General features: G+C 40.0%; 1 protein-coding gene across 1 annotated transcript in view; it reads left to right on the top strand.

The window, feature by feature from the left end:
* TRPC4AP (transient receptor potential cation channel subfamily C member 4 associated protein) overlaps positions 1 to 14,648 on the top strand; it is a 47,160-nt gene that overhangs the window by 23,822 nt on the left and 8,690 nt on the right. Inside the window, exons 5-11 of the mRNA XM_063455773.1 lie at positions 2,309 to 2,364; positions 3,130 to 3,258; positions 5,478 to 5,679; positions 6,793 to 6,981; positions 10,724 to 10,866; positions 12,713 to 12,844; positions 14,062 to 14,120. Coding sequence (XP_063311843.1) covers positions 2,309 to 2,364; positions 3,130 to 3,258; positions 5,478 to 5,679; positions 6,793 to 6,981; positions 10,724 to 10,866; positions 12,713 to 12,844; positions 14,062 to 14,120 — 910 coding nt within the window. The remainder of the gene's footprint in view (positions 1 to 2,308; positions 2,365 to 3,129; positions 3,259 to 5,477; positions 5,680 to 6,792; positions 6,982 to 10,723; positions 10,867 to 12,712; positions 12,845 to 14,061; positions 14,121 to 14,648) is intronic.

A 14,648-nucleotide genomic window follows, 5' to 3' on the forward strand; every position in this document is an offset into this window, starting at 1 on the left:
CAATGATCATGCTGTGGTCAGAAGTGCACCTGATGTCAATTTCAGCAGTTCACATTTTAGGGAAATTCAATGTGGTGGCAGATGCCCTGAGCAGGCATCATTTGAAACAAGCAGATTGGTCCCTGTCATGCAGAACTTTCAAGTTCATCACAGACCGCTTCGGTGTTCCGGAGATAGATCTGATGGCTTCCAGAATGAACAGGAAGACAAGACGTTTTGCATCCCTAAATCCAACAGACAGGCCGGATATCATAGATGCCCTGTCAGTTCCATGGAAGTTCAATCTGGCTTATGCCTTTCCGCCAGTAGTGCTTATTCCCAGAATACTTCAAAAAGTAAGACTGGAAAGTGTACGTATTATCCTTATCCTTCCATGGTGGCCAAGAAGAAGTTGGTTCTCGGTTCTCCTGAATTTTCCAGGGGCCACATTTTGGAAGCTCCCACTTTCAAGAGAAATACTAGAGGACGCCATGGTGCCTCTGCCGACCCTTCGAAGATTCCATTTGACGGCCTGGTTTCTGAACGCCAGATTCTAGAGAGCAACGGTCTGGATACTGAAGTGATAAATATCCTGTTGGCAACTAACAAGGAATCTACTTCAAAGATCTACGCTAGAATTTGGAAGATATTCTGTCAGTGGTGTTGTAGATTTAAAATCAACCCTGTTTCCGCATCCATCCAGAAGATTCTAAGTTTCCTTCAGATGGGATTTGCTAAAGGTCTTAAACCTGCTTCATTGAAATTGCAGGTTTCTGCTATCAGTTTCTTCTCCCTCAGATGCTTGGCCTCTAATATTCTGATTTCGAGGTTCTTCAGAGCTCTAACTCGTTTGGTGCCCTATGTTAGGGAAACCTATCCTCCCTGGGATCTTAACTTGGTTCTTTCAGCGCTTTGTGAGCCGCCCTTTGAACCATTGGAGGAAGCTTCCCTGAAGATTATTTCGTTAAAAACTGTCTTTTTGGTGGCTATTACATCAGCTAAAAGAATTTGTGAGATTCAAGCTCTTCGGGCGAATTTTCCTTTTTTAGTTTTCCATCAGGACAAGGTGGTTCTAAAGCTCGATCCTTCTTTTATACCTAAAGTTTTTTCGGTTTCGAACGTCAACCAGGAAGTGGTCTTACCGACTTTTTGTCAGAATCCATCTAATGCCTTGGAAAGCAAATTTCACTGCCTAGACGTAAAGAGATGTCTGTTACAATACCTAAAATCTACGGAATCCTTCAGGAAGGATAATAGTCTTTTTGTCCTATTCAGAGGCACTAGGAAAGGCATGAAGGTTTCGAAGAGTTCTCTGGCTAGATGGCTGAAGGATTGTATTCTGTTGGCTTATTCCAAGAATGGCATGGAACATCCAGGCCCTATAAAGGCCCACTCTACTAGAGCGGTTTCGACGTCTTGGGCTCTCCGAGCAGCTGCATCTCCCTCTCAGATTTGTTCGGCTGCTACTTGGTCCTCTCTCTATACTTTCTCGAGACACTACAAGTTGGACATACTGGCCTCGGAGGATGCTGCTTTTGGGCGCAAGGTGCTTCAAGCTGTAGTGAAATGAACCCGCCCTCAGGATCTGCTTTATTATATCCCTGTGGTATAAGCACTGCCTCTAATCTGAAGGGAAAAACATAAATTTTACTTACCGTAAATTTCTTTTTCCTGAAGATTAGAGGCAGTGCTACATTCCCGCCCCTTTTTTCTAATAAACTCAGTAATTTTGCAGCTATTTGGCTTATGTATTTTCTGGGTATGATCAGGAGGAGCTGCTACTTATGGGAAAGGAGGTAATTAGGGGAGGGTTTAAATGTTTGGAGATTTGCCTGCCTGTTTTTTCCCTCCAGATTGGATATCCTTGTGGTATAAGCACTGCCTCTAATCTTCAGGAAAAAGAAATTTACGGTAAGTAAAATTTATGTTTTTTAGTCAAAAGACTGACTAAAACTAAATTGAAATTTGCTGCCAAAAAATTAACACTGCTGGTTCAGTTACCTGTATGAATTTCACTCAAATTCAGAATTAATTGAGAGATAGCATTGCTACATGACCAGAGTAGATTGTGTAAAGCAGTGTGTGTGCCTCTGGAGCTGGTGTTAAAGCGGTCGCTGTATTTGTCAACTATTGTCCACAACTTTTCAGTTCTTCACAATAACCCAATCAGGTGATTTAAATGTTAAACCGAGATTTGATGAGAATGGAAAATATAAGGCCAAACTAGTTACACTAACTTCTTGTCTTTTCCATGACCCTATACATCATCACAACAGTATTTATATTTTCCCTTTTATTATTTATTAATGTGATATTTTCTCTCTTCCAGTTAGTGACGATTTGATCAAGGAATGTCTGAGTATCCTGTACAATACATGCATATGTGTAAGACCTTATATTTATTTTAAACCACACAGAACCAAAAATGTTTTGCGAACTTCAGTGATGTTTTAGCTCTAAATCTAAAACACAACAAAGGGGCCATAAGCTTAGCTGAGGCACTAGCTACCTCCATACCTGATTCTTCTTGTTTTTACAGCATTTTGTCACAAACAAACTTAAACATTGACATAAACTATTTTTATAGTCTCCAAATAAAAGGTGTGCACATGTATAGTGCATGTGCAAAATAATAGAGGTACCACTAAGTGGGATATTGCACAATTCTTTGAGAAGGAAAGCATCCACTTTTTTCGAGTAGTGAAGAAGGTGAAGGTTTACCACCCACCGCCCTCCAATTTAACGTCATACTGGTTTTCCTGGAATGACGTCTGTACATGATTGTCTTGTGTTCTGGGAACATCATGAAAGATTAGTGTACGCACCTGAGATTACACCTGGTCCTATGAAATGGCTTTATATTCCTTGGCCATTATCTAACTGAACAGACCAGTTATTGGCCTTGGGCTTAAAACCTCTTGTGACTTTCTCTGAACATAATCATGTACGGATTGTCTGTTGATGCGAGTAGATTTACACCAGTGATTTTAATGCAGGTCATGCAAGATAACTGTGTTTAAAAGCAGGAGCGTTTGCAGAAGAGTAGTTACAAAGCAGGCCAGTACATACAAAATAAATGTTTAACTCTCGGCTTTGTTTCGGTTTATATAATGTTTTACAGCGGATTTTTTATTTTAAATATTTCTGCAGACTGAAGGCGTCACTAAGCGGCTGGCCGAGAGAAATGACTTTGTGCTTTTCCTGTTTACGTTGATGACAAACAAAAAGACCTTTCTCCAAACAGCAACTCTCATTGAGGATATCCTAGGCGTCAAAAAGGTTTCCTATTGTTTTATTCTTCAAGTGGTACAAGTGCATGGAACTATTATAAGGGTGTATCTGTCCACAGAACATAGTATACAGTATTGCTCATTATATTGGTTCTCTGTAACGAAAGCTGGCACAAAAGTGCTGTATGTATGTATGTATGTATGTATGTATGTATGTATGTATGTATGTATGTATGTATGTATGTATGTATGTATGTATGTATGTATGTATGTATGTATGTATGTATGTATGTATGTATGTATGTATGTATGTATGTATGTATGTATGTATGTATGTATGTATGTATGTATGTATGTATGTATGTATGTATGTATGTATGTATGTATGTATGTATGTATGTATGTATGTATGTATGTATGTATGTATGTATGTATGTATGTATGTATGTATGCATGCCGCAAGGTGCATATCAATTGTATACACTATGCTCATATAAAATCGCTACTCCCTCCCGCCGCCCTTTATGGCCAAGTGGGGAAGGCGATGGAGACTAACACATAAATGCTCACCCTCAGCAAATATGCAGGAAGCTTCCTTCAAGGTACTGACTCAATGGTACTGCACACCACAGCAACTTCATGCTCAGCTGCCAGAAATCCCAGAGACCTGCTGGAGATATGGTCAGGAGACGGGAGAAATGTTGAGTAGTACAGGCATTCTGGGAAAGCGTATCGAGGCAATCAACATCAAAGGACTCTGCTTAGATGACCCTGGTGGATAATTTTCTCAACCATTTCCCAGTGACCTTTAAACATATCCAATGATCAGTCATTATGAGGCTCTTGACGGTAGCTAAAACTATTATTTTGAGAACATGGAAATCGCCAATGACCCCATTGTTTTGGGCATGGGTTGAGGAGGTCACAGTCGGAGGACTTAATGGTTCCGGACCTTAGACAACCGGAAGCACAACAAAACTAGATGGTTCCATTGGTTAAGCTTCATCTCCTTGCCAGAGTTTCTACTGCTGGGGACGTGAGGAGGGGGGGGGGGGGGGGTTGAAGCCCTGGCCACTTTCCCTGGACCGCCTTCCTATAGGGGGGTGGCGGAAGGCAGCTGCGGTTCACTGGAAAAGCAGGTATACGTAGACCAAGTGAATGGGTCTGGCCAATGCAATGCCTTTCTATTTACAATTCTCCCCACCATATTTTTTTTTTTCCGTTCTATTTCCTCTCCCTTTTCTCTTCTCTCCCTTATCACCACTTCCCCTCCTTCAATAATTCTCCCATCATTCCCTAAACCCTTTTTACATGGCCACTGCCCACATAGAGGCAAAGGGAAGGGACATACACGGGTTCAACACCCACCACTAGCTTGAGAGCCTACTTGCTTCAGAAAACTTATTTTAGTTTTAATACGGTAAATCCCCAACATACCATCTGTCTAGGATTCTACACTCCCTTAACACTGGCACAAAACCAAGTCAGGAATGCTGAATCGTTGAAGGGAACCAAGGATGCAACTCTTTTTATAATCGATTTAAAAAAACAGACATATGAGTCGGCTTTTGTCAGAGGAAGAATAAACTGGATGGAGTGGGGATACCACCACATTTTCTATCCTATAATATTCTACAATCCTACATCTAAATGTCACACATAGGGGGTGGTGTTTGCTGACCCTGAATTACAGCTATCTCAAAGAAATGTAAACTCATAAAATGAATTTCTCTTGGAATTATCTCTTTGTAAAGTGAGAGAAACTCCTGAAGCAGGTCATCAAGTTGAAGTTCTTTAGGGGTTTTGAGTGTTCCTTTAAAATTATGATAACATTTGGTAACATTACTGTTGAGCTGCGCACACCTATTGACTTGTTTTTGTCTTTCCTGCAAATCAAATATATAAACGTGTGTTTTTGATCTTTTACGAAGTAATTTGTGTACTCCTAAATATGTAGTGTTTGTTATAACACTACTCGCACACAATATCACACGTTTTGTACAATACACTATGTGGCATCTATTTCAGCATGAGTGTAGTCTAGAAGAGAACTTTCATCCTTGTGTCTGTTTATATATATATATATATATATATATATATATATATATATATAAATTTTTTTTTTTTACTTTTTCTTATTTTATAATGCACACTACTTTCATTCAGTGACAGCATTATAACTCCGACTACCTTGTTTAGCAAATAGACTTATCTCTAATCTTCTAGCTGCTTAATAAACCCATTAACTGTTCTTCCTTCTGCTTACAGGAAATGATCCAGCTGGAGGACATACCCAACCTTGACAGTTTGGTGTACAGTTTTGATCAGCAGCAACTGGCAAACTTCTGCAGAATCCTCTCGGTCACCATATCTGAACTAGACACAGGAAATGATGACAAGTATACTCTTCTTGCCAAAGATGCACAGCAGAGGAAAATCCCAAACCCCTCCAGAGCAGAAATAAATCAAGGTGAGGATCTTAATTTTGCTTCTCCTTCCCTCCCCCAAGGTTTTAAGTTCATGGGATTTTAAAGGCCAGCGCTTGGGTCTTGAGGTACAACGCTTTAGTGAGTTTTTCTTGCTTTCTGTCTAGCAGGTATACTCTGGTGCAAGCTTAGTGCTCTCAACCCTTATACTTTTTAACTTTTGCTGCCGCCATGCTGCTATTTCCTGAGAGAGCTGTCACTTGTAGCTTTCATCAGGAGTGTATCATCACGAACTGCCCAAGTAGTGACATTTCATGACAGTATGTCCAGCGCTGTGTCCCTTGTATACTTGTTGAGTCTACTAAAGCACACTGGCTTCACGCAGGATAAAGAAAATATATTGGACTGTCTCACACTGGACTTGCGGTAAATTGAAAGCTTTATTAGTGTACACCGGCACCAAGCATGTAACATTTAAGCTCAGTCAGGCCTTAGTTATGAATAAAAACCACACCCTCCACCAAACAGTAATGTCTCATAGATTAGACAATCACATTCCAAAAACATGTGACACCCTATCACATGATATTGCTAAATGACAAAAGTAAACATTGTGAAGCTGTACTTAGTGTACTATGCACTATTGTATGCTTCCAGTAAGAAAACTCTGCAGGCCCAAACTGAATGCATTGACGAGGCAGTAATGTCTAGATTTAACCATTGACATGATGGAACTTATGTGTCTCTTGTTACTTTGCAACAGACGGTTAACCAAATCTTTTATCATCTTCCACGATCCATCCAGTCCTTCCTAACATGGCAGGCAATGGAGTGTGTAACTCTCCATGTGGCACAAACACTGCATGATCTTTGAGATCTAAAACATAGGAGTAAATAGTCCTTAAAAAGTTGCCATTACCTCCTTTTCTGAAAGGCCTGGTTTAATACTGTAGAACACGTTTGGGTGTTATGGTAAACTGATTTAGGTCATATTGGTGCACGTGAATATTTAAAAAAAAAAAAAAGTCTGCTTTTATTTTATTGCCTGGACAACTCGCCGCAAAATATTTCCAACCCAGTGGCTTGTGAATAAATAATCTTGATTTCTCTGCTGAATGTTTATCCACATACTGATTTCTTGACTCTGCATCTCACAGCTACCCTGTTAAATATCCCGGGATTTATTGAACGGTTGTGCAAGCTGGCCACAAGAAAAGTTTCAGAATCCACCGGCACGACTAGCTTCCTGCAAGAGCTTGAAGAGTGGTACACGTGGCTAGACAATGCTTTGGTTCTAGATGCTTTGATGCGCGTGGCTCATGAAGAAACAGAACAGAGTGGTACAGGTAACTCCACGTTCCTTTTGTGATCTTTGATTTTTTTTTTTGATTTTTTTTTTTTTTTTGTAACATTTCAGCAGAATTATCATCCCACAAACAACACTACTAGTTGAAAAAGTCCATCTAGTCCAACCTTGAAACTCTCACGGTCTTCCTTGTTTTCTTTGTTGTGTTTTCTGGAATGGTGCTTTCACATTTTTCCAATATAAATTTCATGCCTCGAATCCTCTGGAGTCGCTAATTGTGCAGATTTTACAGAGCAATACGTCCCATGAGGCTTGTGATCTCTGCTTTCCTGTCATTTTCTTTCACTCTTGATTGGTTAAAATCCATTTTACTTTATTTAATTTTTCTTGCCATGACATCATATGATCATATTGAATTGTATTTATTCCTGTGTATGTCTCTCTCTCTGTTTCTGCTTCACGTTCTTAGATTTTGTCATACTTAATGATCCTATGTAGTTATTGAGAATATTGCATTTCTATTTTTTTAAACTCACAGAAGGACATTTTAAGTCAAAATTTTTCATAATTTTATAAAAAAAAATTGTGTTCTTGTGATCTCTAACTAGCTGTAAATCAGACACTAGTTGAGCTATAGAGCTGGAAGTGCTCTCATTTTAAAGCTCCTTTAATGCACAGAGATTGATTTTGTTGGCTTGGTATGATCAGCTGACTTTCAGCCAATGAATGACATGATTGATGTCTGACTTCTGCAGCTCTCTAGAGATTGGTTGCCTTTTCAGCTGGCATGAAAGCAGACTTTTTTTTTTTCTGCGGTTTGTGGTATCATAATTATTAAAAATAAAAAACAAAGATAAATGATGGCGCTAGCAGTTAATTATAATGTATTAAAATATCATATATAAAACCAGTGCAGCACACATAAAAAAACCACCCAAGTGTATAGTCACTGTATAACACTTACATACAAGGATAAAAGGAAAGAGGGCGGTGGTTGCGCACACAGTAAATGATATCCTTAGTCTTAAGTGCAAATCCCTAGGTTCTGTAAATATAAAAAACCATCATAGGGCAATACATCTCAGACCAAATAAAGTATAAAAAAAACTTGGAAAACTCACAATATTTAGAGCCTTTCTGAGTTGCATAGTGCACCTGAGGAAGACCTATTGGACTAGGTCGAAACGCGTTGTGCTTTATCTATACATATATATATATATATATATATATATATATATATATATATATATATATATATATATATATATATATATATATATATATATATATATATATATATATATATATATATATATATATATATATATATATATATATATATATATATATATATATATTTTTTATGTTCTAATTATAGTATTTACGTTTTACTCACCTGGTGATCCTGGTTCCTGATTTTTATACAAAGAAGGCTCCTGACGTTTTTCCAAGGGACCAATACTGCATTACCTGCACCAGATTGATAAAACTGCTTTAAAAGTTTAGAGCCGAGGGGGCGGGGCCTAACAGCCAAGATGGCCGGACGTGCTCTCTGTGAGCTCCTGCACCAACGGGCATAAAAACGAGGTTTTCATACAACCACATAATGCAAGCAGCACACGGAGCCCATAGAGGGATGCAGCACAACACACGGAACAGTTTGTCTTTTCAGCAACGACAAGCAAAGCAAAAGCCTGAACCGGCCATGCGGCCTACACAGAAATGGGGCCTGCGGCATGGGGGAAGCGGCCGATCCCCCTGCACGGACCCCACCTGTAAGCAAGAAGCGGACGCTGCCCCGCGGCCCCCCCCCCTCTGGACCGGCGGGGGATATCCCGGTCCTCGCTGGGGACGATTACCCCCACCACTCGACTTCCTCAAACGGATAGACCAACGGCTAACCAAGCCTGCCAGAGCCCAAGCAAGATGGCGGCTCGAGCGAGACCCACAACAAAATGCACCCTCACGAAACCGCCCACACTAACCCCTGAATCCTTTAATCGGCTTTGCACCATCCTATTGGCAAAACACCGCCTCAAGGGTCAGTCGTTCCAGTTAATTATGAAGGGGTTGGCGGCATGGATTCGTCCAGCCACCCGGCGCCGCTTGTGCAGCTACTCAGACCGGGTCCCCAGAGCAGGCTGCAGACGGAGAACGGACTGGCGACCCAGATGGTGGGAAACGAGAACAAGCTCTGCAGGCACCCACTCTTACCCTCACGCTTCGCTGAGCGGGTCCACCAAACAGACCCAATTCAACCACTGCATAGCAGCACCGGCAACTGCTGAACATGGCAACTTACGTGCCACAGCCTGTTCGGGGAAGACCACCGCTCACAACCAAGCTGGATGCCAGCACAGCAAGATCACAGCCCTCACTCAAACCTGGCATAAACCGGAGGGCCGAAAACTGAGGAGTTGGAACCTGCCGCAAACCATCACGCGGGGTTATAGAGTGAACTACCCCCTGAAGCACACTAGCGACATCGGTGCAGCTTTCAGAGCAGACCACAAAGCTCCAGGGCCATGGCCCGGCGGACTAAACCGGCAAAGAGCCCACTTTCAGCCAGCAGAGGAAGGGATCCCAAGAGACTTTCCGGGCTGGGCCGTACCAATACCGACCGCAGGAGTAGGATGATCCCCACTGATACACTGTGGCCACGCAACTACGAACCTGCAGTCACAGGGGACTTTGTCCTATGTTAAAAGCAACTTGCTTATAATTTGTGTAACACTGAAGACTAGTGCTTACACTGATCCTAACCCACTACACCATGATACTGATGAGTATGCAGATCTATAATGTTCACAAATAATCTGTTAGTGTTCAATATGTTCCCCCTTATAGAGTTGCTTGTTTAAATTACTCAGTTAAGGTCCGGAATAGCAGTCAGACCTGACCAGATGGCAACCACCTCTCCTATTAATGTGATCTTGTTCAATCATAAGCGTTGTCTGCTCTGCTGTAACAGTGAGCAGACTTATATATCATGGGGTGTCTAGGCTATAGCTGTTGGCCATCGGGTGCTCTCACATGTTTTGTTTGCACTCACTCTAACACTCTAGTTGTCTAGGCTAGTTAAACTTATACGGAATATACGAATTCCCAGTCTCTCACTGCATAGGCAACAAGCGTGATTTAATGCTAATAACTCAACTGTTCAAATGCTCTTATATGTACGTTTACTGCACGAGCCATGTTTTTTCTCTTTTGTCCCTCTCCTACCTATTCCTGCATGGAATGTGCATTATGCTACCACCTTGAAAACTAAACGCCAACCTAAACTATCGTATAACTATAAAAATGTGCCTGTATACCGTATGCCATGACCTGTATTACCTATGTTTACCGATTTTACTGGATGCCGCTGTTGTGGCGCATACCGGCTGCCTGTTTATTCTGTGCACACCCAAAATAAAGAATTGAAAAAAAAAAAGTTTAGAGCCAACTCAGAAAGGCTCTAAATATTGTGAGTTTTCCAAGTTTTTTTTTATACTTTATTTGGTCTGAGATGTATTGCCCTATGATGGTTTTTTATATTTACAGAACCTAGGGATTTGCACTTAAGACTAAGGATTTAATTTACTGTGTGCGCAACCACCGCTCTCTTTCCTTTTATCATAATTATTACGTTGGGCTTTAATGGTTCTGATATTTGGACAAATTCTTGAATCTTTAATTAGTTCATTGATAAGAATCAAACTTAAAGCCTTCTGCAATAAAAAATAAGTTGATTTTATGGTCTGCTAAAACTTTGTAGTAATGTTATATCCCTATCCTAGAATCTTCAGATGAAAACAGTCTTGCAAACGCTTCCTCCAGAACCCAGTTGCCTCAATCCATGAAAATTATGCATGAGATCATGTACAAAGTGGAGGTTCTGTACGTGCTGTGCGTCTTGCTAATGGGACGGCAGAGAAATCAGGTCATTTGAAAAAAAAATTACCTTTGTGAACTGTACTCAAAGCCTTAAGCCACTTCATAACATTATGATTCCTGAGCTTTATTTTTATATATATATATATATATATATATATATATATATATATATATATATATATATATATATATATATATATATATATACCGTATATACTCGAGTATAAGCCGACCCGAATATAAGCCGAGGCCCCTAATTTTACCCCAAAAAACTGGGAAAACGTATTGACTCGAGTATAAGACTAGGGTGGGAAATGCAGCAGCTACTGGTAAATTTCTAAATAAAATTAGATCCTAAAAAAATTATATTAATTGAATATTTATTTACAGTGTGTGTATATAATGAATGCAGTGTGCGTGTATGAGTGCAGTGCGTGTATGAGTGCAGTGCGTGTATGAGTGCAGTGCGTGTATGAGTGCAGTGCGTGTATGAGTGCAGTGTGTGTGTGAGTGCAGTGTGTGTGTGAGTGCAGTGTGTGTGTGTGAGTGCAGTGTGTGTGTGTGAGTGCAGTGTGTGTGTGTGAGTGCAGTGTGTGTGTGTGAGTGCAGTGTGTGTGTGTGAGTGCAGTGTGTGTGTGTGAGTGCAGTGTGTGTGTGTGAGTGCAGTGTGTGTGTGTGAGTGCAGTGTGTGTGTGTGAGTGCAGTGTGTGTGTGTGAGTGCAGTGTGTGTGTGTGATGCAGTGTGTGTTTGTGTATGTGTTGGTGGGGGTGGGCATTTAATATATTATTAATTATTATTATTTTTTTTTTATATTATTATTTTTTTTTTCGTCCCCCCTCCCTGCTTGATACATAGCAGGGAGGAGGGCTCCTTCCCTGGTGGTCCAGTGTCATTGGTAGTTCAGTGTGGGGGAGAGGGGGCCTGGCAGAGCTGTACTTACCTTTCCTGCAGCTCCTGTCAGCTCTCTCCTCCTCCGCGCGGTCTGTGCAGCTCCCTCTGTCAGCTCCCACTGTAAGTCTCGCGAGAGCCGCGGCTCTCGCGAGACTTACACTGGGAGCTGACCGAGGTGCTGAACGGACGGCGCGGAGGAGGAGAGAGCTGACAGGAGCTGCAGGAAAGGTAAGTACAGCTCTGCCAGCCCCCCTCTCCCCCCAGTCTGTATTATGGCAATGCAAATTGCCATAATACAGACTCTGACTCGAGTATAAGCCGAGTTGGGGTTTTTCAGCACAAAAAATGTGCTGAAAAACTCGGCTTATACTCGAGTATATACGGTATATATATTTTAAACAACCTACTTGCTGCATCCAATTCTTTGCTCCACTTTTACTTATTTTCCCTGATATTTGCATCCTACTATCTTTATTTTCCAGTCATAAACTGTAAAAAGATCAGTTCCATCAGCTAGGTTTGACTAAATTACAGGGGATGATTATTTACACAAATATTACATGGCTCAGACAGATTGCTCGTATCCTACACATCACTCAGTGAGACCGTTTTAACAATGCAGTATATGAAATTTTTTTGCATGTGATTAAATTGACAGATTAATGTGTTTCACGTGCACGCTCCATTATAATCTCACTCCTTAACACAGACAGCCCATGTGCCTTCCTTCCTACATTATATGGGTGCATTGGTTATCTATATCATAGAATTTAAACACACCCTTATTTCCAGATCAGATCCGCATTGGCACAATTATGGAGAAGATGGGGTGGGGAGAGATGTAATTTAAGATTCATGGGTTTGGGGGAAGATTTTCTCAAAATTTTCCAGTAGTATAATTGGGAGCCAGGCGTTACGTTATCAAGTGGCTTCAATTCCTGCTGATCTGACAGAGCTTCAAACCAATAACTTTTTGCCTTTAATTTCCTGTTTATTACAGGTACACAAAATGATAGCCGAATTTAAATTGATCCCAGGTCTGAATAACCTCTTTGACAAGCTAATCTGGAGGAAGCATTCGCCGTCTAATCTAGTTCTCCATGGACACAATCAGAACTGTGATTGCAGCCCGGTAAGTGGCGGAGGCTTTACGTGGTTATTAAGTAAAATGAGAATTCGAAGTCCCTTTCAAATTGAAAGCATAGCAAAACTGATTTGTTTTCCAGCTTGGTTATTTTGACGTGAATTTGAAAATCACTTTGAATTCACGTTGAATTCTTTCACCCTCACGAGTGCTAATATCACTGTAGAAAATGGAACAGTATCATAATTTGAATTGCAAAATAGTTCATTAGCCAGTAGCCTGTTTGTTTACTTGTGCAATATATTTCACGCTCCACTGCTTGAACTTTTCTTACTTCCAAGGTTGCTGGGATATAGCTATCATACTGTCGATCACACTCGTGATGTGATTGGTACTATGTGCCATATACACAGCAACCGTTTACCACATGTTGTGCCCAAATGCAGTCTCGTTCATTTCCACCTGTAGCCAAAACCATTTTTTTCTTTAATTTTATTTCTTAAAAAAACAACAACATTAAAGTGGAACTCTGAGCAATGTAACGGTTATAGCTTGTCTAAGATATACTGCGTAGAGACCATGTACACCATTCCCCAGTTTAATATGACATTTTTTTAAGAACTGTTTGATGTGAACGGAACCAGTTTTATCCAAGGTGATATTGACATTGATGATACAGAAGTATTAATTCCGAATAATTATTGGGGCAGTTGCTTGACACAAGTAAGACCCTGTGTGTATATTATTATAATTATAATTATTATTATTATTGTTGTTGTTATATATTGAACTTTTCCTAAACTATTTGAGATTAACCTGGGAGGCTCTACAAAGTTACTGTAGGAAAGCAAACTGCAGTGATTGTTACTAAGAGTGCCGGTTTAAAACAGAATAGCCATACTGTCATTTAGAATGTCTTACCAGCAAAGTGGACTTAAGGCAGTGACCTAATTATAGTCATTTAGCAACAGGATGTCAAAAATGAACATCCTTCTCCTACCAGTTTGCCATCATGTCTAATGCTTAAAATTACTTATGGGATCATCCTCTAAACGGGAAGTTGTCACCACGCCTGAATTATTTAGGCTGATACTCTTATAATAAAAGTATAATATTACTTGTATATAAGTTTTATATGTAAAATAATTCTGTTTAATGACTGATAGCACAAACTATAGGTCGTTCTAAAAGTAAACTTAATGATGTTAAAAATCTATGCAGGTGCAAATCAATTTTTTTTTTTTTTTTAATTTTATCTATTAAAGGATATTTCATTGAAGATACAGTTTTTAAGACTACTTCAAAGCTTTAGTGATCACCATGAGTAAGTAATGTGTTTTTTTTTTTTTTTTTTTGGGGTGGGTGGGGGGTGGGTTTCTTTATCACAATTTTCTGAAAGTATATTTAGAGAAAATTTGAATTCTTTCCTAGGTGGCAGTACGTAATATTTAATCAAATGTAACTTAAGGTCTGATACAGTTTTTGGGATGCCTCTCCAGATTATACATTAAAATGTACAGCACGGCTTGTAAATTGTATTTTCCATACAATACCCCCTTTTTATTTATTTTTAAATTTTCAATGTGCTGTGTCAGATATTTAAAAACAGTCTGGCTTCTGTCCTGTTCGCTACATTACTGCAAAATCCCTTTTCCCATGATGCATAGCGCACCTCAATTAAGCCTCTTCAGGTTCATCAAAATGTATGTGTATTGTATTTTTATTTTTTTTAAATGTAATTTTCCTCCAGTCCTGGTCAGATCTCGCTCTTCTGCACCGTTGCTTGTTCTGATCCCTCCTCACCTTTCACAGCCATATCAAAATATGTTATGGGAGGGCAGCACTGACCCAC

This window comes from Pelobates fuscus, chromosome 5, assembly GCF_036172605.1.
Source record: "Pelobates fuscus isolate aPelFus1 chromosome 5, aPelFus1.pri, whole genome shotgun sequence".
NCBI lineage: Eukaryota > Metazoa > Chordata > Amphibia > Anura > Pelobatidae > Pelobates > Pelobates fuscus.